The 25,201-nt window shown below is 38.2% G+C and overlaps 1 protein-coding gene across 1 annotated transcript in view; it reads right to left on the bottom strand.

The window, feature by feature from the left end:
• Positions 1–386: 386 nt before the first annotated feature.
• The window catches only part of otu (ovarian tumor), a 328,266-nt gene continuing 303,451 nt past the window's right edge, over positions 387–25,201 (bottom strand). Inside the window, exon 16 of the mRNA XM_067144171.2 lies at positions 387–2,554. Coding sequence (XP_067000272.1) covers positions 2,202–2,554 — 353 coding nt within the window. The 3' untranslated portion in view covers positions 387–2,201. The remainder of the gene's footprint in view (positions 2,555–25,201) is intronic.

Raw genomic sequence — 25,201 nt, forward strand, 5'->3', positions numbered from 1 at the left:
TGATTACAGTGGTTTGCGAGATATAATAGAGTTAGCACATTTCAGAGGAAACTGTCATATTTATAGCACTCATACCACCAAATCTGACCATATCCACTTTGAATTGAGTGTGCAATAAATGTGTTTTATGTTGTTTCTCTAGACAGGTTGCAAGATATGGCCTACCTAGATTTAAGGTAAACACTTTCTGTTTGTGTTCGGCAGCATGGGTCAGACATGAATTTGAACTAAGTTAAATCAAAATTTGGAGGAAATTGTTCAATGGCTTGGAAATTCTTAAGGTGCAAGAAGGGAAGGATGGAGACAGAAAATCTCATGAGACATTATTTCATATGCTGAAAATTGCCTCAAAATAATGTTGGTTTATAGTAATGACACAAACATGCTAAAGACTAGAATTTATACTATAATATATAACAAAAATGTATTGTACATAAATATTTTTGTTTACTATACATTAAGAATGAAAATAAATAATGAACAACATTTACATACAAAAAGTTTGAGCTATAATTTAGTAGGGAGGGAAAAAAAGTGTGATTTATGAAGTCTATTACCATATCAAAAGAGAAAAATCAATGAATAGGATGTAGTTTGAAAGAGATCTTTTGTATACAAGCTACAACTAGCAAGATTAAGATGTACTTAGAACTAGACCTTGTGTATATGACGTATAAACAGTTTGAATTTAAATTACTCCATAATTCTTGATTAATCTTTCTCACTACTTAAATTTGTTACAAAATACTATCATTAGAACACAGTAGCTGATGGATGGTTTGATGTATCACAGCATTGATTTAAACAAGTAATTCGTCACAACAGTTACCACAAACATGACAGGCACAAGTCAAGATTGTCACAGACTTAAAAAAAGCTAAAGAACTGGTCTGACACATTGAGCTGCAGAGCCTCAGCAGATCTTTATGTTTGTTTTCACATTTAAGAAACTTTTCTTATCACCTGATCAACATTAGAGATCTCCAGTCAGATTCAGAACACTACAATGACATTGCCACTGGCATTAAGTTGGTGTAAAGGAGGAGAATCAAAGCAGAATGTACTCTTACTCAAAAATAGCTATTTATAATATTTGTAAGACAGGGCAGTCCAATCCACTCTGGACATGTACGATTTGTTATATCTCGACATCCTGCCTAAGCACTTGTCTCCATGCACAATACTAAAGATAACAAGTTATAGAGGGTAGTTCAATTCACTGGGAGGAGATGGCTAATGTTTGTCAAAAAGGGTGTATATGTTCCTGTTCTATATTCTGTTAACATTAAGTAACCATTTAGTAAAACATTACAATTTTAACAACAGTGTCAATACAGCAATTATAATTTATAATGGACAGTTTCAGTGCTGCCATATTATTATAATGAATTACATTAAAATCTTCAATTATCTTCAAAACTTCACAATTAGTAAGAAAACAATGATGCAGATTTTTACACATAATGTAATAGGGCTACATTAAAAAGACGCAACAAGGATCTGCATACATTCTGTCTTAGGTAATGACTTTTCCTCCCAATGTGGTTAATGTCCAGAAAGTTTACCATTTATTATTCAGCACAATAAACATACATTCTCCTGCTTGAACAATAATTAGGTTGTTCCATTTTTAGAAATTAACTGGCAAAATTGAGACCATTGTTCTATGTATTTGCATCGTCCACCACAAATTTGTATTGCAGCAACCATTACATTAAAGACTTCAAACTGCACCTACTTCAATAGCTTAAGCTTACAAAGTTTTTCTAACAAACAACTCATCAGGATGCTTGCTTATTTCAACTGTCCAGAAAAAATGTTTTTCTTATAGATTTGCAAGAAAGAACTTGACAGTGTGTGATTAATGTCTTGCTTCCAATAATTTTTTTTTTTTTTTTTTTTTTAAGTATCCTTATGGAGCAATATGGAAATGTTTAAGAATATTTATTTCCAGAATCGTTTCAGGACAAGTTACTTGAAGTTCCCAAGAGATTATTTTTTAAATATTTATTGGACAGTTGAAAATGGTCATTTGATAACAGTTTCTTGTTAATGAATGTTGCTTTTATAATAAAATTTACTATCTAATGCTTTCTTTAAACAGTATAATTTTGACACAAATTAACACTATATATAAATATCGGATTTCGATAACAATATATATTTTACTAAAAGACAATTGGAGATTGCAAAGTTCTTCATCACATAGCCACATTATACTGAGGTAGTACTTCTGGTGATGGTATCCAGTGGGTAAATGCTGGGGGTGGTGGAGGAGGCGGTGGCGGCTGGTGGTACACTAATGGCGTCATCGGAGGAGTGTACACTGTTGGTGGCTGGAGTGGTACCTGAACATCAGGTGGACGCAAGTAGGGGAATGGTGTACCCATAGCAAAATAAGGGACAGAATCCATCTCCACTGAATAGTATGGGATCAGTGTAGTGCTAGCATAGGGCTCAACCATCTGAGGCACTGGTGAATGTGTTGCAGAGTTTGGAATAATGTTAGCCGTCTCATATTCATGCTCCTGAGCAGCAGCCAGGACCAGATGTCCTATAGTAAAAAATAAGGCAAGATACAGTGTATACAAGAGGGATGATACAAGTTTAACACAAATACATCAGAGCATACTAAATATGGTGCCAAAAACCAGGCTTGAGTCGATCTGGGTATCTGCCACTTTGTTGTAACTACAACTAAATAAGAAACTTCTTGTTAGCGAATTAAAAATGCTTGACCTTGAAAACAGTTATATATATACTGGGCGAGTTGGCCGTGTGGTTAGGAGCGCACAGCTGTGAGCTCGCATCCGGGAGATAGTGGGTTTGAACCTGACTGTCGGCAGCCCTGAAGATGGTTTTCCGTGGTTTCCCATTTTCACACCAGGCAAATGCTGGGGCTGTACCTTAATTGAGGCCACGGCCGCTTCCTTCCCATTCCTACGCCTTTCCTGTCCCATCGTCGCCATAAGACCTATCTGTGTTGGTGCAACGTAAAGCAAACAAAAACACACTGTTATGAATTAGTCCATTCCACTTACAATAATATGGCATGGTTGCATTTATTGTATATGGACACAATTATTACTAAGCGTTCCTGGGATTTTTGCTAGCTAGCAACAGTAGCAACAATTACTTTTATTTCTTATAAGATGGATTATGTTAAGAAATTCTGTTCTCGTACTGAGTCTGCCACCTCGCTATTCTTGCAAAGAAATTGGTGTGCTTTCTGCAACTAATGCATATTAAGATTAAAGTGGAAATAAACTGCATATAATTCTGTAAAATACCCCTTGTTTCACAAGTTAAAACAGATAGACTGATTACATTATTCTTCAAAGAATCATTATCGTAAAAAGTAGAAGAGATATCAGGATAACAATATTCGTAGATTACAGATCGATAATCGATGCTATAAATGAAAAATGATACAATCAAAGAAAAATTAAGTGAATGACTCAAATGTCGTAACAGTGCAAGCTGAATGAATTGCTCTGTTTTACAACATTGCATGCCACAGTGGACATGTTATGATGGGAAACAAGTATCCACACTTTAAAACTGTGACTGAGTATATAAACATACAAAAATTGTCCGTTAGACAAGCTACCTAAAAATACAGTATCCCAAAATTGATCTTAGGTGATCAAATTAGTGAAAAATGTGCTGGAAAGTATGAGAAACAGCCCATATTTGGCAAGGAGGAATAGGATAACACCGAACATTTTTGTGGTGTCAAAATGAAGATTTCAGTTCTCAAAAATTGATTTACGCATGTTAGCAAAACAAAATTTAGACAAGAGTGGAAAAATTGTGAGGGTATTCAAAAACCAACTTCCAGGCTACTCTATCAACAAATTTTGAACATTTTTCTACTATAAGATATTGTTTGCAAAATAATAACTCACTGCCACGAGAATGCTTTCAACGGCGAAGTACCTACATGTTTAAAGAGAGCTAGAAAAATTCTACTACATAAAAAATGTGAAACTAATATCCTATCAAACTGGTGTCCTATTAGCATTGCTCAGTGATTAGAAGAGTCCTAGATAACTATGTTCTTTCATGAATTTTAAGAAACATCAAAGTGGTTTTTTGAAGTCATCTGCAAATCCTTGTAAACACACCTGTTCTTGATGGATTACAGAAAACCACAAAAGAAAAGAAAATGGATAGAACAATAGCTTTTCTTGATACATCCAAAGTGTTTGATGATTAGAGATGGGAATTTGCCTATTTTATTCCTGTGTTCAGAAACGTAGGCTTTTGAGATATAAATCCGTTTTAGGGTCTTTCTTGTTATATTTCGTGTGTTTTATTGTGCCCATAAATTACTATTTCAGGGGTTTGTGCCTACTGGAGTATAATTGCCTATTTGATGCCTTTTGACTGTATTTTATAAAAGCCGATTTTCTTCCAGTGCATTATATTGTAGCTAGTGTGCTTGACAGAATTATCTTCTCTTTTCTTAATATCTGTTTACCCCATGAACAAAAATGGGAATTCTCAGTCACCCAAAATAGTTCTAGGGAAATTTCCATCAGGAGGAACAAGGAACAATTTGACCTCGAAGCCTTCAACCCTCCAACCTCCATATGCGAGAACCAGTCAACGTCGAACTATGTTGAACAACCCATATGCCCTGTACATCCCTTCTGATGTGAACTGTTGTACGCATATGCTGTATGTTCAGAATGTCAGAATGTGTTGTGATTTACTGCAAAGTGGAAGAAGAAGAAGAAGAGGAAGAAGAAGAAGAAGAAGAAGAAGAAGAAGAAGAAGAAGAAGACGTGTTTGCGGCAATGCCCAAAGAAAAATCGCCAAAGTCCTACTGGCTGAAGCAGTGGATCACAGGGGGTCCCAATTTCACTATGAATGGAAGGGTAGTCTGTCAAGCCTGCTGTAAGGAAGTAAGTTCGTTTGTCACTTTTAGCTTTTTTGTGTTTGAGAACTATTATCGTATTTCATTGTAGCATATATAGGCCTATTAATTTATGTATTGTGGCAAGTTGTTTTGTTGCATTACTGTATTAGTCGTGAACTTTCAATAAGTTATATTGCTAAAATGTAAATAATCATTAAATTACTGAACGAGGAGTTAGAACGCTGGTGGTCTCTCGTCACAGATTGGATGAAAATTAAATTTGGTATTTTGAACTGAGATTCATTTCCTGTGAAAACAGATTTACAACTGACATGCAATTTTTAAAACTCCCTTCAAAAAATCATGAATTCTATTACACTTCCACTAAACCTTCGTGAAACATAGGTTGCAGATCCAATGTAGCCCGGCTAGGATGATGCCACAGCGTGTTTTACAAGGTTGCCAAGACAATCTTTACAAGACCAGGCCAGCAAAAAGACCATTGTTCTGGATTGGTGAGGTTCGGTTAGTAACCGTTGTGTTTCGGAGGGGGAAGGGAGCAAAGAGAGTGAGAGGCATAAGCTCCCAGGTTAACAAGCCTCTAGCATCCCCCTCTAGAGTCCTACTAAATTATGACAAAAATAAGGTTATGGGCGCATGTCATGACAATTTCAAATTACGCGGTTTTTAATTTTCAATGAGGGTGGTGGCTTTGTGGACACACATGATGCAGGACCTATTGCAGGCACCAGAAAATATAGTATTCTTCATGACAGCTGACCTGGCTTACCAAAGCTGGTGAACAGAAACAAATACAATGTTCACAAATCTGAGATTTATAGTACCTCTGTTTTCATTCTTTTATATAAGTAAGAATACTGCTAGGGCCAGCTTGGTGGATCCTTGGCAAGCATAAAGGATGGATCTCTCCTCTACGCTATTCCGGTATCATTTCACGTCTTTTTATTATATTTTTCACCCAGTGAACTGGACACAATACTGCCAAATTTTAACTGAAAATCCTTGAGCACATATTTCCATGTAAATTGCTAATTCCCTTGTTCCTACTTTAAAGTTTTGTACTTCTGGAAACATCATCTCTAACAGTCTTTTATTATGCAACAAATGCACGATTGTCCATTTGCGTAACTGTAGAAATTTAAGATATATTGTAGGGACAATGTAATTTATGTCAATTTTATTATTTTTCAGATCAAATGTGAGAAAAATACCACAGAGATCAACTTAGAAATACTGCGATGCATCTGATACAGGTAAAGAAATCTGTATCAACGCAGCCTTTCCACCAATCCACTTTGGGCAGCCACTAACAACCATTTCCTTCAGACCTATGCACTGCAATGTTGGGAGCTAATATGCTCCTGGATAAACCGGAGCATCTTCAAATTTCAACAAGCAGCCGGGAGCAATCACCAAGTTGGAGAAGAGTGGCGTGCTCCTGGTGGAGTCATTTAGGATTGTGGAAGAAGTCAGGGGAAGTTTTGACCGAACCTCTGGGAATGCAGCCGCTGTCAGCGAAATTAAACCAGATGAAGTGACTTCACTGAAGTTTTGTCCAATCACTTCATGTGATGTTGACATCTCTCAGTACAAGAACACTATGCATGAGAGGAGAACAAGTTTGTTACCAGAAAACATTGAAACATATACAAGAGTTGGGGCAAAAGTCATGGCAACTTTTTTTTTCTTGAAGCTACCAGTCCAGTAGGAAAATATGACATATACAGATGAAAGGACAAGGTGTTAACTACATGTGTGGACAATGAATAGCACTGAACTATCGTAATACACTCTTTTATTATGGTAGTATACAGGGCAATATAGCCTTCCCGGTGCGAAAGAATGACAACACAGTACACAAAAAGTTGACATGACAAACCTGGGCTTAAAGACCCTCAAAGTAGTCCCCTGCTACTGACACCACATGCTGCTAATGATGTGGGAGGCGCTGAATACCATCTGCCTCAGCATTTGCAGCACCATGTGTGAATCGGGTCACCTGTTGGCGCACAGCAATGTCCTCTCGTGTTGCAAACTGCCTACCACATACTGGTTCCTTAATTTTTCAAATGAGATCAAAGTCACAGGACGAAATGTCGGGAGAGTACGATGGGTGCTCCAATTCTTCCCATCCCCAATGTCACAGTAGCTGCCCTACACACACTGCTTTATGTGGTTTTGCACTGTCGTGCAGGATTATTGCACTGTCCATAAGATCCGAACGTTTCTCCCGAACGCCACGTCGTACCTGTCGCACCAGGAAGTCCCTGTAGTACTGTGCGGTCACTGTTCTGCCATGTGGAACAAAGTGGCAAAGAACGACACCCCTGATGTCATACGCGACGATCACCATTAATTTGACTGGGGGAAGGATTCTGACAGACCTTCTGCCTCCTTGGCGATCCAACACGTCGCCACTCCGCGGACTGACGTTTCAGTTCTGGTTCATATGCCCTGGCCCAAAATTCATCGATGGCGATTATTTGCGACAAGAATTGATTGCCGTCCTACTGCCAGCGTGCAAGGTGGTTGGAGCATATTTCATAGCGCACCCACGTTTGAACTTCCGTCAGTAAATGCGGTACCCACCGCGATGCGATTTTGTGCAGTTGCAGCTCATTATGCAATATCCTGTGGATGGTGCGTTTCTCAATGCCATTGCCTGTCTTCATCCAGGAGCTGCTCGATGACGGCATGTGCCATGTTGGTCTGCACACTGACAGGTTGTCCCGAACGTTACTCATCACGGGTTGTCACACGTCCTTGCTGAAACTTTCCTACCCATCGTGCTACTGTACGGTATGGTAGGGCATTCTCAAGGGCTTCCATTAATTCACTGTGACATTCCATCGCATTTCTCCCTCGGAGAACGGCTATTTTGACGTAAGCACGCTGTTCAACACGGGTTACTTCCATCTCGCACGATGATTGATGATTGGTGTTTGTTGTTTGTTGTTTAAAGGGGCCTAACATAGAGGTCATCGGCCCCTAATGGTACGAAATGAGATGACAAATTAAAAGTCCAAAATCCTCCACTGACCAGAGTTCAAAGCGTGAGGACGAAGAATGACATGGATTGATATGAAGTTAAAACGATCAGTGGATCTGACCCACAGTGCCTCACATGCACAGAAGCTGGCATAAAACAATAGTAGTACGGACCAAGGGACTGCTTCTATAGCACGATGCTGAATCGATTAGAATATGCTCGTTCTCGAAACGGGGGTCCAAAATCCAGGTCATCGGCCCTCATAGTGGTCTTATGGCTAGAAAAGTAGAACCATGGTGTTTCCCATGTTGCAGTACTAATCAATAGTAGCGTAGACTCACGGTATTCCATACATTATTGTACGACTCACAGGTAATGAAATTCGCACATATATTACAGACCTAATGTGTTTCGCACATTGCGGCGCCCTTGACAGGCAACGCAAACCTATGGTGTTCATCACCCAAGTGTACTAACCACAGGGACTCGTACTATCCCGTGGTGTTCCTCAGGCAAGCCAGAACCATGGGTTCCTTCATCCCATGGTGTCTCTCATATAGTGCTACTAATCACAGGTACTGTAAAAGCGACCCATGGTGTTCCCCACGTGGTGGTACTAATCACAAATAGTTTCATGGTTCTTATTTGATCATCCCTTGGTCGCCCCTTACGACAGGCAGAGGATACCATGGGTGTATTCTTCGTCTGCGTCCCGCACCCACAGGGGGTCATCTCGCACGACACTCGCCAAATGACTGATTTCACAGCCCTCGCTGCGCTACTACTAGCTATCACAGAGCCATCTGTTGTTCTGCATACATACTATGCCTGCAGAACTTCCACATGACACATATACGTTTGTGATTCGTTCACATATCTACAAGAAAAAAATAGTTGCCATGACTATTGCCCCAATCCTGGTATATATGCATATTTGCATGTATGTTTGAGATTAGTGGTTACATTTCAAATTTTGGATTTACTGTGCATGTTTTCGACTTTTACCATGCATATTTTAAAATGTTTTACAAGCAATCTTCAAGAAAAAGTAAAGTAATTAACACTGAGCACTCTTTCAGCAACGAAACTGTTCAAAGAGGACTTTATGTTTCACTGGACATTATGGAGAACGTTGAAGCATGAACTGGAAGGTATCCCAGAAAACCTTGGATTCCATCTGCAAACCAAATATTGTGATGTCCTTAAGCGAGGTCCAGGCTACAACATCACGGTAGCTATAAACAAGTATTTGGATCTATCAGAATGTTTGACACCTACAACTGCTATCGAATTCAAGTACTGTCCTGTAGATGTAAAGATCATTCTCCCTATTGAAGCTAGTTATAACAAACACCACAGATTTATACCAGAAAACTTGAAATCTGTTGTAGCGTACTGTACAGCAAATAATGGACAGGAAAAGCAGGGCGTGCAGTGTAAAATGAAAGAGGAATGTGTGTATCTTATCCAGGGGAAGATGTGTGCATATTGTTTTAACTGTGAACACTGATAGACTGAAAACTGACAAACTTTGCACAGACTATTTGTACTAGTGGAACAGCAGCAGCTGTAAGTAGTATGATTTTTTTGTTTTTCATTCAGTTGTTTATCCATGATCATGATTTCATGTATTGGTGTGTGTGAACTGTGTGAGTCTAGTAAAGGAATACGCCTGCATTTCATACAAGTGTTCAATAGCATGAAAATAAGTGTATACACAAGTGCACATTCCACTGCAGCTTAGTTGCATGCTTATATTGGTGATTCATACAGCAGATAAATCTGAGGGCCAATGGTTGGAGCTAGTGGTACTGTGCCAGCCTTCTTCATCAAGTTCTGGAAACTGTTCATTTTACCAAAGAACAGGATTTCGGACCTCATTATACTTGTAATCTGTGGCTCAATGAGAACAGTGAGATCTTGCATCTGCAACCTGTAAACATCATTTATAATCTAAATTCTTGATTTATAGCTTGCCTTCAATCATCCTACTTATAACACATGTTAATTCTCAGCTTTGTACCTTTTACATTTTTTGACTACTGCACACTTTTTCCACTGTTGGCAACCCGTACATATGGAAAGTTTGAATGAAAATGAAAATTCACAGCCTGTTTCCGGTCATTTGACTGGGTCAGGAATGGAATGAATGAAGCCCCATCTAGCAGCGAGGATAGGAATTGTGCCGGCTGCCAAAACCGGTCGCACTCTTCAGGAGCAATTATTAATGAATGACAGATGAAATGAAATTATACTGGAGAGTGTTGCTGGAATGAATGACAGGGAAAACCGGAGTACCTGGAGAAAAACCTGTCTCGCATCTGCTTTGTCCAGCACATATCTCTCGTGGAGTGACCGGTATTTGAACCACGGAACCCAGAGGTGAGAGGCCGGTGCACTGCCACCTGAGCCATGGAGTAGGCTATTTAATATTACTATTTCTGAAAAATGCACACGTAAAAGACACATTTTCTTGGCAGATTAAATGTTCAAAAAATTTCAAGTCCCGTTCCACACACTGCAAAAAATGATACAAAGAAAGGAAAGCAAAACGTAATGTGTCCAAAAATTACGACACCAGCTAAGCCAAGCCAAAAACCATTTTTTATGGATTTATGTCATGCTCTAATGGTGACAAATATACCGCTTGAAAAACTGGCAAATCCCATATTGAAATCGTTTTTAGAGAAGTATACGAAACATTATATCCAAGATTCATCAACCTTAAGAAAAAAAGGTCTTCCAGTATCATACTGTATGCACAGGTACCGTACAAGAAAAGCAGATTTTTATTAATTTATTTACGTTACTTTTTACATGATTTCCAATTAATGTTATTTGGAAATGTGAAATTCATTTTTGAAAAGAGGTAGCTTCAAACTTTCTTTCTTACAAGAATAATATTTTATTTATGACTTCGTCTAGCAGGTTTTAGATAGAATTCAAAATGACTTGGGAGATTCAAACATATGGGCTTCTATAGACAAAACTACTGACTCAGCAGGTCGATATGTTGCCCAATTGATATTTGCAAATCTAAGTGAGAATGGTCAAGCTCATCTTGCATGCTGCAAAGTTTTACAAAAACAAACTTTTCTTCATTTGTGAACTTCGATGAAGGAATGCACGAGTAAATGATCATACAAAATTGTGTACATCGTGTTTTAAGATGTAAATTAAATCTGATACTTTTATTGATATTTCATGAATTTTGTGGCCAAATAATTTAGATAAGGAAAGGGTTCTCAATGTTGAGTGATGGTGCGCTATACATGGTGAAGGCTGGAAAAGTCCTTACAGTATTTTAAACCAATATGAAGCATATTACATGTTTAGCTCATGTGCTCCATCGTGTAGCAGAAACAGTAATCTTAAGTATGAAAACGTGAACACAGTGATTTGTTTTTCCACAAAGATGGTAAATAAATGCATAAAATATAAGTATTGTTGAATATTAATTAAATCATATACTAAAATGCAATATTTGTGAGCTTGCATCTGGGAGATAGTAGGTTCGAATCCCACTATCGGCAGCCCTGAAAATGGTTTTCCGTGGTTTGCCATTTTCACACCAGGCAAATGCTGGGGCTGTACCTTAATTAAGGCCACGGCCGCTTCCTTCCAACTCCTAGCCCTTTCCTATCCCATCGTCGCCATAAGACCTATCTGTGTTGGTGCAACATAAAGCCCCCTAGCAAAAAAAAAAAAAAAAAATTGGTGCAACATAAAGCCCCCTAGCAAAAAAAAAAAAAAAAAAAGAAAGAAAAAAAAAAAAAAAGAGCAATACTTTAATATTGTAAATCATACACCGACACAATATTTTCATATTAAAGGTATTCTGAAAACTCCTGCTTGTGTTGCTGCATAAAGAGAGAGCTTGCCAGATTTGTCTTTGCCATGACGAGATGGGGTACCTGGGCAAATGTTGCAATAATTTTGAAGCAGTTAAGTCAGTAAGAAAACATTAATCTAGACTATAGGTTAAATAGTAAATTACATAATTTTTAAATTTATCAATGAACTTAATGCCACTAATTAGGTGTAATATCATTTGATTTTTTTTTTTTTTTTTTTTCATTTGTAGGTCGTAGACAGTTTTTCAGCAGATGACGCTGCTTGCATTAAAGATGCACAAGTGGAATTCCGTAAAAATAATGTGCAGCAAGACTTAATAATTTATATAAAATAAAATGTTGGCAAATTGCCAGCTTCAATAAAGTTGGAAGCTACAGGCCTACGTCGTTAGCAGTTACTGAAGACATTCAAATGTGTCTCCAATCACCACACAGAGAAGTAGCTGAGGCAGCTAGAGATAAACCGAATGAAGTGATCTATTCAAATCCTGATTTTGAATTCACCAAGCTTCTAAAAGATGTACAAATTGACCTACCTTTGTTCCAAATGTCTTCATTTAAGTATGCACCTGTCACTTCTTGTAATGTAGAAAGATCATTTTTTGTGTTTTAAGAATGTGCTGACAATCAAGGCAATTTGGAGAACTTAAATATGTTTCAAAGGAGCTGAAAATGCAATCATGTTTAACTGAATTTTGATGGTGCATATTTTCCCATTTATTGTGCATATGATAGAGCATGATTGCATGCATATTTTGAGATTTGATGGCCCATGGAAATATGGGCTCTAGTTATTATTTATTCCTTGTATGGCTTTTACTGCCGGGGTGTCCGAGGATATATTCAGCTGGCTTGGTCCAGGTCTTTCTATTTGACACGTCTGGCTATGGGATGACAACGATAAGGAAGTGAAACCCGGTGTCCGCACATAGCTTGCTCCTGTCTAATAACACCAGGCTTAACATCTCCATCTGACAGACGAATCACCGTCAAGTGTCATACGCCCTCATTTCATAATGAACATTTCAGAGAGGTTAGGAATACAATCCAACCTTTTGGCACACAATCTAGCGATGAGACATTGTGTACCACCACCTCTCCTACCCTGCCGACCAACATTCTGATGGTGAAATTTTTTTTCTGCCAAGAGCGTTGCTGGAATAAAAGATGACAGGGAAAACCAGAGTACCCAGAAAAAATCCTGTCCCACCTCCACTTTGCCCAGCACAAATATCACAAGGAGTGACCAGGATTTGAACCACGGAATCCAGTGGTGAGAGGTTGGCGTGCTGCCACCTGAGCCACGGAGGCATATGGTTTTTAATATTCCTCTCTGTGTGATAATGTATGAACATGTATTACCAATAGTTTACTTCAAATTGTATTGAAAATAGTGTTAAAAATTAAGTTCAAAGTCTTCATAAAACCAAAGAAAACAAACAAAAATACAATCTTTGCGATAGTATGGCCAAAACTGGCTTGGAAAGTGCGAAAGCAGTGCTATCATGTATTTCAAATGGATATCCAACTCAAGCCCATTTGTCGGCTTGAGTCTGCCACCGTTTAAAATAATTGTTGCCATGAAATTAATAGCAAGAAATTGCAATATAACCTGTAATATGTCTCCTGTTATGTATTCTCTGTATTTACATTACAAGTTTAGCAATAATACTCCCTGATGAGGGGAGGGTAAAATTTATTTTGTAAGAAATGGCCAACTCAAGCCTGGTTGATGTAGATAATTTATCAAAGACAGGAAGACAGGAAGGAGAATAGAAACATTAAGGTTAAACATAATGATGGGTAAGCATAGATAAAAGGAAGTAATAGAAGAGAGAATTTAAGCAGGGGTAAAGAAAGCAACAGAAAAGAGAATTTAAATAAAACACAAATACACAAAACTACAGGGATAAACTCGTATGGTATTACCAAACTGTATTCTTCTAAGACAACTTCCCTTCACATAAGTCTCAGGCCTTCCAATTATTTCGTCTCAACCCTGACAAGCTTTGTTTAGCTTTCCAGTTGTATTAAGAGAGTTTAGTCTTGATATGGGATCACAGGCAGGACAATACAGGACAGGAAGAGGCAAAGTATCAAAGGGTTGATGACAGACAAGAAACACAGACAAACCCTATTTAATATACACAATGTGATCAAAAATATCCGGACACCCCCAGAAACATACATTTTTCATCTTAGGTGCATTGTGCTTCCACCTACTGCCAGGTACTCCATAGCAGCGACTTCAGTAGTCATTCGACATCGTGCGAGAGCAAACTGGGGCGCTCCGCGGAACTCACGGACTTCGAACGTGGTCAGGTGATTGGGCGTCACTTGTGTCAGAAGTCTGCACGGGAGATTTCCACACTCCTAAACATCCCTAGATCCACTGTTTCTGATGTGATAGTGAAGTGGAAACGTGAAGGGACACGTACAGCACGAAAGCGTACAGGCCGACCTCGTCTGTTGACTGACAGAGACCGCCGAGAGTTGAAGAGGGTCGTCAGGTGTAATAGGCAGGCATCTATCCAGTCCATCACACAGGAATTCCAAACTGCATCAGAATCCACTCCAGGTACTATGACAGTTTGGCGGGAGGTGAGAAAACTTGGATTTCATGGTGGAGCGGCTGCCCATAAGCCGCACATCACGCAGGTCAATGCCAAACGATGCCTCGCTTGCTGTAAGGAGCGTAAACATTGGACGATTGAACAGTGGAAAAATGTTGTGTGGAGTGACGAATCATGGTACACAATGTGGCGATTCGATGGCAGGGTGTAGGTATGGCGAATGCCTGGTGAATGTCATCTGCCAGCGTGTGTAGTGCCAAAAGTAAAATTCGGAGGCGGTGGTGTTATGGTGTTATGGTGTGGTCCTGCTTTTCATGGAAGGGGCTTGTACCCCTTGTTGTTTTGCATGGCACTATCACAGCACAGGCCTACATTGATATTTTAAGCACCTTCTTGCTTCCCACTGTTGAAGAGCACTTCGGGGATGGCGATTGCATCTTTCAACACGATCAAGCACCTGTTCACAATGCACGGCCTGTGGCGGAGTGGTTACACAACAATAACATCCCTGTAATAGACTGGCCTGCACAGAGTCCCAACCTGAATCCTATAGAATACCTTTGGGATGTTTTGGAACGCCGACTTCGTGCCAGGCCACACCGACCGACATCGCTACCTCTCCTCAGTGCAGCGCTTCGTGAAGAATTGGCTGCCATTCCCCAAGCAACCTTCCAGCACCTGGTTGCACATATGCCTGTGAGAGTGGAAGCTGTCATCAAGGCTAAGGGTGGGCTAACACCATATTGAATTCCAGCATTACCGATGGAGGGCGCCACGAACTTGTACGTCATGTTCAGCCAGGTGTCCGGATACTTTTGATCACATAGTGTATGTTCACACAGCATTTCCAACTCATGTTCTTTGCTGCAGACATCATTAAAGCAAGCAATCAGTTGTTAATGTTAAATTCAGTCATGAACAATCAACAAATAAAAAAGAAGTTTCTCTCATTCAGTAGTCCATAAGCTGTCACTATTACACAGTGTGGTTCTCATGTATCAGTGACATACAAAAGAGCATAACTAAATTTTTAGTCATATTCTCTCTCTCTACACCAACAAGCTTGTTTACTTTCATTTTCTCTGTGTATCGTAATTATGTCTGCGGAAATTTTTTAGATGAACAGTAGTTCAATGTTCTGTGTAATTCATATGGTTCTTATAAAAATTCAACTTTTACAAAGTACAGTAAATATGCTAACGTGTTTCTCACAACTTGTTAGCATGCTGGCCTTTAGTCCAAGGGGACTCAACTCAGGTTTAGGATTTACCTTTCATTGGTTATTTCTTTTGGCTCATGGACTGGCTGTTAGTGCCATCTTCAAGATAAGATGTCATCATAGATAGGGCTCCCATCCTCACAGATATCAACTCGAAAGACATGCATGAAGCCTCTTCGGACGGAGGCCACATGCCATTATTATTATTGTTATTGTTGTTGTTATTATTATTATTATTATTATTATTATTATTATTATTATTATTATTATTATTATTATTATCATGGATCCACGCACAATGGAAGAAATAGTACACACACTATTCCCTGATCATGCAGAGAGGATTGATGATGAGGCCGAGAAAGAACTAGTTAATGTACCACCTTTTACAACTGAAGAACTGATAACAGCAATTAATTCCCTTAGAAATAAGAAAGCCCCTGGACCAGATGGTATTCCAGCAGAAGTACTAAAGGTGGCAGTCGAATTATGTCCTCAGCTGCTGTTGAGAATGTATAACCATTGTTTGAAAGCGGGAATTTTTAGCTTTCGCTGGAAGATAGCTAGACTGGTTCTGATCAGTAAAGGGAAAACTGGGGGTTACAGACCTCTATGTATGCTGGACACTGCTGGGAAAGGTTTAGAGAAGCTATTACAACCGAGAATACTAGCAGCAGTCCAATTAGCTGGCGACCTATCTGACCAACAACATGGATTTCGCAGAGGTCACTCAACTTTAGATGCCGTGAAAGAAGTGCTGAAGACAGCAGAACGAGCTCAAATGGGTAATCATTACTCTAGAAAGCTGACGCTTCTTGTGACTATAGATGTTAAAAATGCTTTCAACTCGGCAAGATGGAGTGATATTTTGGAAGCTCTAAAAGAAACTTTCAAGCTACCTGAATATCTCATGTATAAACTGCGAGACTATTGAAAGACCGTACATTATTATACGACACGGAAGATGGTCAGAGAAGGAAACGGCTCACAGCTGGTGCAGCGCAAGGCTCAATTCTCGGACCACACCTTTGGAATATCATGTATGATGGATTGTTACGGCTGGAGATGCCAGAAGATGTAAAACTTGTGGGTTATGCTGATGATGTGGCTGCTGTGATAGTAACTCGTAACCTAGAGCTGGCTCAATTTAAATCGAATCAGGTAATGCAACGTGTCAAAGAATGGATGATAAATCACAAGTTAGAACTCGCAGATCATAAAACGGAAATTATCCTTCTGACGAGGAAAAGGATTAATACTGTTGTACCGATGCAGATCGGGCAGATAGCCATCGAAACAACTAGGAGCACAAAATATCTTGGTGTAACGCTTGATACTAAGCTTACATATTGGGACCACATCCAACGGGTAACAGATAAGGCAGCAAAAACCATGACTGCACTTAGTAGACTCACGGGAAATATCAAGGGGCCGAAATCTAGTAAAAGGCGGCTTCTCACGTCGACTGTTCAATCGATACTGTTATACGGTTCGGAAATTTGGGCTGAATCGTTAAAAATTGCAAAATATCGGAAAAGAATTGCGGCTGTACAACGGAGAGCAGCTTTACGAATTGCTTGTGCATATCGTACAGTATCAGAACCTGTGATTCTAGTAGTAGCAGCAGTAGCTCCTATTGACTTGTTGGCCTTCGAAAGACAAGAAATTTGGCTCACACAAGAAGAGCTAGGAAGGATAAGGGCAAAGGCTTTGGCTCTTAGTCGCAGAATGCAACGATAGCAAACAAGATGGGAAGATGATTCTAGAGGGAAATGGACTAAAAGACTGATACCTTCTCTGGGCGTATGGGTTGGCCGAAATCATGGTAAGGTGAACTATCTCACACAGTTCTTGACAGGTCATGCATACTTCCGAAAATTTCTTCATAGACTAGGGCTAGCAACTAGTCCGGCGTGCATATACTGCGGTGATATCGATGACGTATTACATACTTTCTTTGTGTGTGTTCATTGGCTGCCATAAAGAAGATGCTTAGAAGTTATGCAGGGAGAAATGACACCAGAAGGGATCGTGTCAGTAATGCTACGAAGTCGAGAATCTTGGGACCACGTGACAGTTTACGTAGAAAATATTCTGCGTCAGAAGAAGAAGGACCTGGATGATTACGACAGACAGTAAAGCAGAAGAAGGAAGATGAAGCACAAGATGCATTAAGCACGACATCTGTCCTGAAGTAATGCGAGAGCGGTTTCCGGGGCGGAGATAAACGTCGTGGGAAAAGGGAGTGTGGTTTTTAGTGGGCAAGAATCTCAACACACTTGTTGAGTGCGGACCCTCACAAGCGTCTTATGAAAGATTTTCCACACTCCCTTGCAAAAAAAAAAATTATTATTATTATTATTATTATTATTATTATTATTATTATTATTATTATTATTATTATTATATCACAAGTACATGTTTTACACTCATATGTTATATTTTTCAATTTCTATCTATTTCCTATGTGAAATGTCCCACTTGTAAGTTTCTCAATTACGATGTACATACACTAGCATCAAAAGTTTACACTCACCTCAAATTCTCTATACCGGTACGCTAATCTTCATATTGGTCATTGAGATTTATTATATTTCTTATCTACTGTATTTATTGATGCAGTATTTGTCCTTTCTGATCTATTACACACTAAAATATGATATTTAATTATTATTTAGGAATTATATAAGTATCTGGAGAATGAAACTGTGTGCACCAAATGACAGCAGCTTCTGTTGCATTGCTATACCAAAGCAAAGCATTTACAAACCTTGAAAGACTCTGCTGTCCTCGTTGAAATTATCTATTGATAGATATTGTTAGCTGTAATATGAACTACTTTCCTTGCTTTTTGAAAGTCTCTGTTGACTTAGACTATTTTCCAACACTGACTTTTCTTCAGTACTGCTCCAATTTTTGCTGGATAGGTACTCACTGCAGAAATTGGAAAAAAAAAAAAAAAAAAAAAGCTAGTGTAAGTGAAGAAAATCATGCTATGGCATGTGCCTGCAAGACAGTTGAAAATCTGCAGTGAAATCAACATAACTAGAGATCAACCAATGTCCGTGTCGACTGTGAGATATTGTTTACGTCATGTTGGGTTGTGTGGATGTGCATCTGGTAAAAACAACTCATTAACATGCAGGCATAAATCTCACAGACTTCAGCAGGCCAGGCAACAAACGGATTGTACCAATGATCAGTGGAAATATGTGCTATGGACTGACAAATTAAAAATTTGAGAAGTTCGGGTCAAATCGTCGTCAGTATATTTGCTGTCTTACAGAAGAAAGAAAGAATGCTACAAGGCTAACACCAACTCTGAAGCACATGGGTGGTAGCATTATTGTTTGCAGTTGTTTTGGTAACAATAAGGTGGGAAACTTCGGAAGAGTGGAAGGACGACGACTATGTTTGTTGCTTTAAGGGGCCTAACATCTAGGTCATCGGCCCCTACACTGTGGAAGGTATCTTAGAAAAGAGCAGTATCATGGCATTCTATTGAGTAAATCAGTACCATCTGGAACTTGACTTATTGGAAGAGATTTTGTTCTGCAGCAGGACAATGACCCAAAAAAGATGTCAAAGCTGGCACTAAGTACAGCATGTGATCTGCCCCCCCCCCTCAGTCACCCGATGTATCACCCATCGAGTTATTGTGGGACGACCTCAAATGTAAGACAAAACACTCTTCTGTCAACAGTTGTTAAGACCTCTGGCAATGCCTTTTGCAAGCATGTAGAACTGGAAAAACTAACTAGAAGAATGACGCATATTTGTCGAGTGGTAATCAGAGCAAGAGGGGGAGAAACAGATGAGCACAGAGTTCGAACAGTATAGCTCTAAAAAAACATTGTTCTCCATTATTTGAAGCATAAAATTACTTTATACTGTGTCAGTTTGCATATTGCCTATGTTTATGTTTTGATTTAAAATGTTACTTATTTGCTAACTCAAACAACGAGAATTGGAATGGGGTGGAAAGTACAGGCTACTACATCTGATATTACAAGGCAAGATAGAAGACAAGCAAGGCACTGGCAGACCACCGGATCTCGTGGCTCCAAAATGTAAAAAATTGGACTGGCATTTTCAACACTGAACAACTCTCAAATTATTCAAAGAAAAGGGTACTTACCCCAGGGTGATGGCCAATAAATGGGGGAACGGATATGGCACTCTAAGAAGAAGAAGAAGAAGAAGAAGAAGAAGAAGAAGGAGGAGGAGGAGGGTTTTCTTAAGGCGAGTTTGAAACTTTTGATGCTAGTGTACATGCATGCACAGAAATGGTGTCCCAACAAACAAACAAACAAACAAACAAACAAACAAACAAACAAACAAACAAACAAACAAACAAACAAACAAACAAACAAACAAACAAACAAACAAACAACACTGCCCCACTCCAGTATGGTACTGAAAAGAAGGGGAGGTGGTAAAGAGGTAGTGTTCAAGTCCACACCAGTACCGAAAAGGAGGGGAAGGGAGTGAACGGGTTGTGCTGAAGGCTTGGTGTATGTATTGCTATACATCCACCACTGTGCCAATTTCAATCACAACAGTCTTGTAGCAAGCTGTCTACTCACAGCAATGAGTTAAGCGAGGAGGCAGTGAGACGCCATGCTTTGTTTACATTGGGACACCATTTCTGTGCAGGCGTATACCTAAAAAATGAATATGACATTCCCTTGGCCAAAAGGTGATGAATGATGTTGTACTCAAAAGCAAGGCTGTATGTTAAAATAGATTCTGGACATTTTTTTTTTTCAATTTAAATTCTTGTTTCTTTTAATCCTGGTAATGTTATCCCATATCTAATATATCCATGGGCCGTTCGTGTACTCATTACAATTTAAATTCTTGTTTCTTTTAATCCTGGTAATGTTATCCCATATCTAATACATCCATGGACTGTATTGCTTTACCTTTCGTGTAATTAAAAATGTATTCACGCATTCTCCTTTGATTTGATCTTATTTTGGTGTAACCCGACTTCCAATCAATCAGTTACCACTGATCTGCAGTTAGGGCTGTCACCCAGGTGGCAGATTACCTATCAGTTGTTTACTAGACTCTTCTTAAATGATTTAAAGGAAATTGAATGTCTGTCTAATATGTCCCTTGATAAATTATTCCAATCCCTAATTCCTCTGCCTATAAACAAAATATTTACACCAATTTGTCTTCTTGAATTCTAAATTCATCTTCATATTATGATCCTTCCTATTTTAAAAACCCCATTCAAGCTTATCCATCCACTAAACCAGTCACCATTTGCGAAGAAAGAAGGGACAACAGTGTCTGTCTTGCTTGTTCCCTGACCGATCAGCTTCACAGTAATGACAGTCGCTTTCCTTTTAGATCAGTATTTATCTTCGTACGCAACTAGGTATTTTCTAGGGTTTGAGGCATTTGATAATTTTATTCATAATTACTACAGTACACTGTGATACTTTTTTAAAAACTGTCGCCGTGTCCAAGTGCAGCTCCTAGTAACTGGTGCTCCACGGCACGCTAATGTACCGTCGCAAGGTAGTAGCAAACTTGTAGCCATCTTTGCTGATGATGAAAAATATAAAGTAGAATCGTTGTTAGCAGAAATTCAAACGCTGTGATACTCCACATACAGTTTCCACATGTCCCGTACTGGTATTATACAGGACGTCCAGTATTTCAGGCAAAATGATGTGTACCTTATCATCTGTTGTTGCCGTATATTTTGCAGTAACAAACGTTAAGAAATAGATGATTCAGAAAGGAGAAAAACAGACAGAAGTTTCATCCAATTTTGTAATGAAGCTCTAAAATATCTCCTCCTGTGCTTTCTCTGAAGACAAAATTCACTTCAAATAAAACTATGTTTTTTTTTTTTTTTTTTTTTTTTTTTGTCTGGAGGGTGCAGGAGGATATTGATACAGAAGAGCTCTCTGAAGACTTCTGCATTTTTGGAGACATCCTTTCGGATGTAGGATGCTAAAAGGATATCGTGGATACACCCGAGAAGTAGGTAAAAGTGTTTACGGAGTATGATGAAGTGCATAATGTAAAGAACTTTATATTTTTGTGCTTAATATCCCTGGTTTACATGCGTTTGTTGAAAGTATATTCTCCTTGATAGACCGATAAGAAAAAATAAATGCTCGGTTCTCTAATAAAAAGTGAATTCTAATTTCAATAAATCGCACCTTGGGAAGAAGAGGGTCACAAGTGCAAAAATGATACCTCTGAAATAATTGCAATGTAAGAATATCAAATTATATTTAAAATATTTATATAAATATATAAAATGGCTTTCCATAGTTTCCCTCGCTACATGCCGACGAGAGATGCGTTTCTATCTATATTCAGTGTTGTGTTCTTCTTCTTCCTAGAGTTTTCCCACTGGTGCAGGGTCCGCTGTTTTAATCTTGGCTCCCCATTGTGCACGGTCTTGGACATCGTGTGATCTTAAGTCCAGAGTCTTCATATCTGCATTCACTGCCAGTGCTTCTTTGGACGTCTGCGTGGTCATTGCCCATTTATATTTTCAAAGGTGTGGGTGAAATTGGCTACTGTTTCAAGTGCAGTATGCAGAACGTGACCATATAATTGGAGAAGTTTTTCCCATGCTTTCTCAGTGATGGGTGCAATGCCCACTTGCTGGAGGATGGTGATGTTTTTGACATGATGTAGGAGTGTGATGCCTATCAACCAGCAAACCTTGCGCATTTCCACGGTGTGTAACTGGCGCTCTGTAGCTTTGTCAGCTGGTCGACATTCAACACTGTTTAAAGCAACAGGATGTACTACCATGCGGAATATTTTGGACTTCAGATGTAGTATGCCTGTGACTTCCCTCCATCTCATCCGTGGTGCCTGTATCCTACTTCGCACTTCATCACGTATCCAACCATCAGTCTGTAGGCGAGATCCTAGATACCTGAAGCTTACGATCTTCGTTAAGGTCTCTCTATCAACTCGAATTGAGCCGTTGCTTGGAACTGATTCCAGGTATTCGGTCTTCTTTCTGTTCAGTCTAAGACCGTACTGTGACAGTATTCTGTTAAAATGCTTAAATCTGACATGACATTTGATTATATTTTTTTTTAATTTTAACTAATAAGGACAAACATAAATCCTGGTAATGCAGTAGGCATGCACATTCAGTAAGCATCACGAGTTTTCTTGGAGGCAAGTTGTTTGAACCCACGAGGGAACATCGGCAATTGGTAAGTCTTGTAGGATGCTAATTAATTTATTATTTAACCACCTATTCAATACATTATAGTCTTATACAATTAGGATTTGATCCTTACTACCTTATGATATGCGAGACATGTTTCGCCTTTCATTGAAGGCATCTTCAGTCATTGTACCTCCTCAAGGTTAAATCAGGCACCTGATTTATAATTAAAATATAATTATTAAGATTTAATATTAACATACTTAAAATAGGAGCAGTATCCAAACCTCAAGATAAAAATTGGCAAAATTTCCAAAGATATTAACTTCCTAAAGGAATATTTAAAACTAAGTTTAGTGCCTACATTTTTGAAACCACTGCAAAGGAAAAACATTCCATCTCAAAAATTTATAAACACTCAAAACAAAGTTAATAACATCTGGTTGAAAAACGAAATTAAACAATCATACAAGAAAAAAATCATTTTTGAATTTACAGTTGTATCGAACGCACTTAACTATTGCACAACATTTATCCCCACTCGAATGGAAATCATTCCTAAGACATACCAATTATAAGTTAGCAAATGTACTGGAAAAGAAACAGAAAAAAATTAGACCTCAAACTAGCTCATCAGAAGGGAACTAAACCAAGCACATCGGACCACAATAAAAACATTAAGACCACATCCACTAAATTAAATAATACCCCTACTACAATTAATATGTCTGATACCACCTTCTCTGACAATGAAATGAGACTTCTAAAGAGAGGCTTTAAAAAAAATTGGCCAAACGCCAATAAAAAATCGATGACGTAGTCACCACAATTGCGGAGGTCAAATCCAACTTGAATAAACAAATTACCTTAGAAAAACAAAATGACGTTAGACATGAAATAAAAAAGAAATTACCTACCCGAGCTAAAGAAATAAAAAGCAACAAAAATACTATCCTCTCTAAACAGATCCATGACTTAAACACTAAAATAAATACCAATAATGTTATAGTAACAAAAGGTGATAAAGGTAATACAACTGTACTAATGAACAAACAAGACTATATATAAAAATTTAAAAAAAGATTTCTTTTTGGATAAAATCTACACTATCATCAACAGAGATCCTATAACAAAAATACAACATAGTTTAAAAACACTCCTCAAAAATTCAACTTTCCTTTTAAATGACCAAGAAAATCTTAAACTAATCAACATGAATCTAAGGTTACCCACCGCCAAAGCCTTACCCAAAACCCACAAAAAAAAGACATCCCTATCCGGCCAATTATCAATAGTAGAGGCAGTCCGACATACAAAACTTCAAGTTTTCTACATTATTTTCTTTAAAAAATTCCAAATTCAACAACAAAAACCCCAATGAAAACTCAACTGACTTACGCAAAACTTTAAATAAATTTACTCTGTTGCCTAACCATATTTTATGTTCATTATCACTAACATGTATCCAAACATCTCAGTTACTGAAACCAAAATTGAAATTGAAGAATTTGTAAAAACTTAACTTTCATATTAAACAATAATTATTTCACAATTAACAATAAAATATATCACCAAAAAGGTTTAGCAATGGGTGAGCCTATTTCAGGAATATTAGTGGACATCTATACGGATAATTTGGAACACAAAAAATTAATAAGAAACATTAATGGGCTTCGTCTATGGCTTCGTTATATCAATGACACATTAGCAATAATTGACAAATAATGCAATAGCAGTGATAACATTCATAACTTTTAAACACTTTAGATAATAATAATAAAAAATTCACAAAGGAAGATTAGAATAACAGCTTGATTAATATTTTAGACATCATTATCACACGAATGGATAATAAATTTGACTTTCAGATCTACAGAAATCCTTTCTTCACTCCATTAATTCATTACACCCCAACTCCTATAAACAAGCTTCATATTACAGTTTAATATATAGAGCTTTAAAAATTCCCCTTTCGGCAAGTAATTTGAAAAAGAACTAGATTACATAAAAGAAACAGCCAAATTCATGGCTTCAACACCAGCACGATTAACAAAATTACTAACAAAGTAAAACTAAAACTAACAACACAACTTTTCCCAATAAAACCCAATAAACCAAAGTTCACAACTTTTACGTATACTAATCCAATTATCCATCAGATAGTTGACTACCTAAAAAAAAACCACGAGGTCAATATCCCTTTCAAAACGCAGAACACACATCAAAACATATTTTTTAATCAAAACAATGTCAACGTAAATAATACCAGCTACACAGGCTGAGGAATTTATAGATTCAGTTGTTCAGAATGTAATTTTTCACATATCGGTCAAACTGGACGTAGCTTCCCAACTAGATATTTAGAACACTTTAACGCTCAAAAACATAATAAATTTTCCGTGATGAGTATCCACATAAGGGATACTGGTCACCATTTCACCACAATAGAACGACATTTGAAAATCATGAAAAGAATCGAGAAAGGCAGACTAACGACTGAATTTGAAAACCTATACATC

The sequence above is a fragment of the Anabrus simplex genome, chromosome 3, assembly GCF_040414725.1.
Source record: "Anabrus simplex isolate iqAnaSimp1 chromosome 3, ASM4041472v1, whole genome shotgun sequence".
Lineage (NCBI taxonomy): Eukaryota > Metazoa > Arthropoda > Insecta > Orthoptera > Tettigoniidae > Anabrus > Anabrus simplex.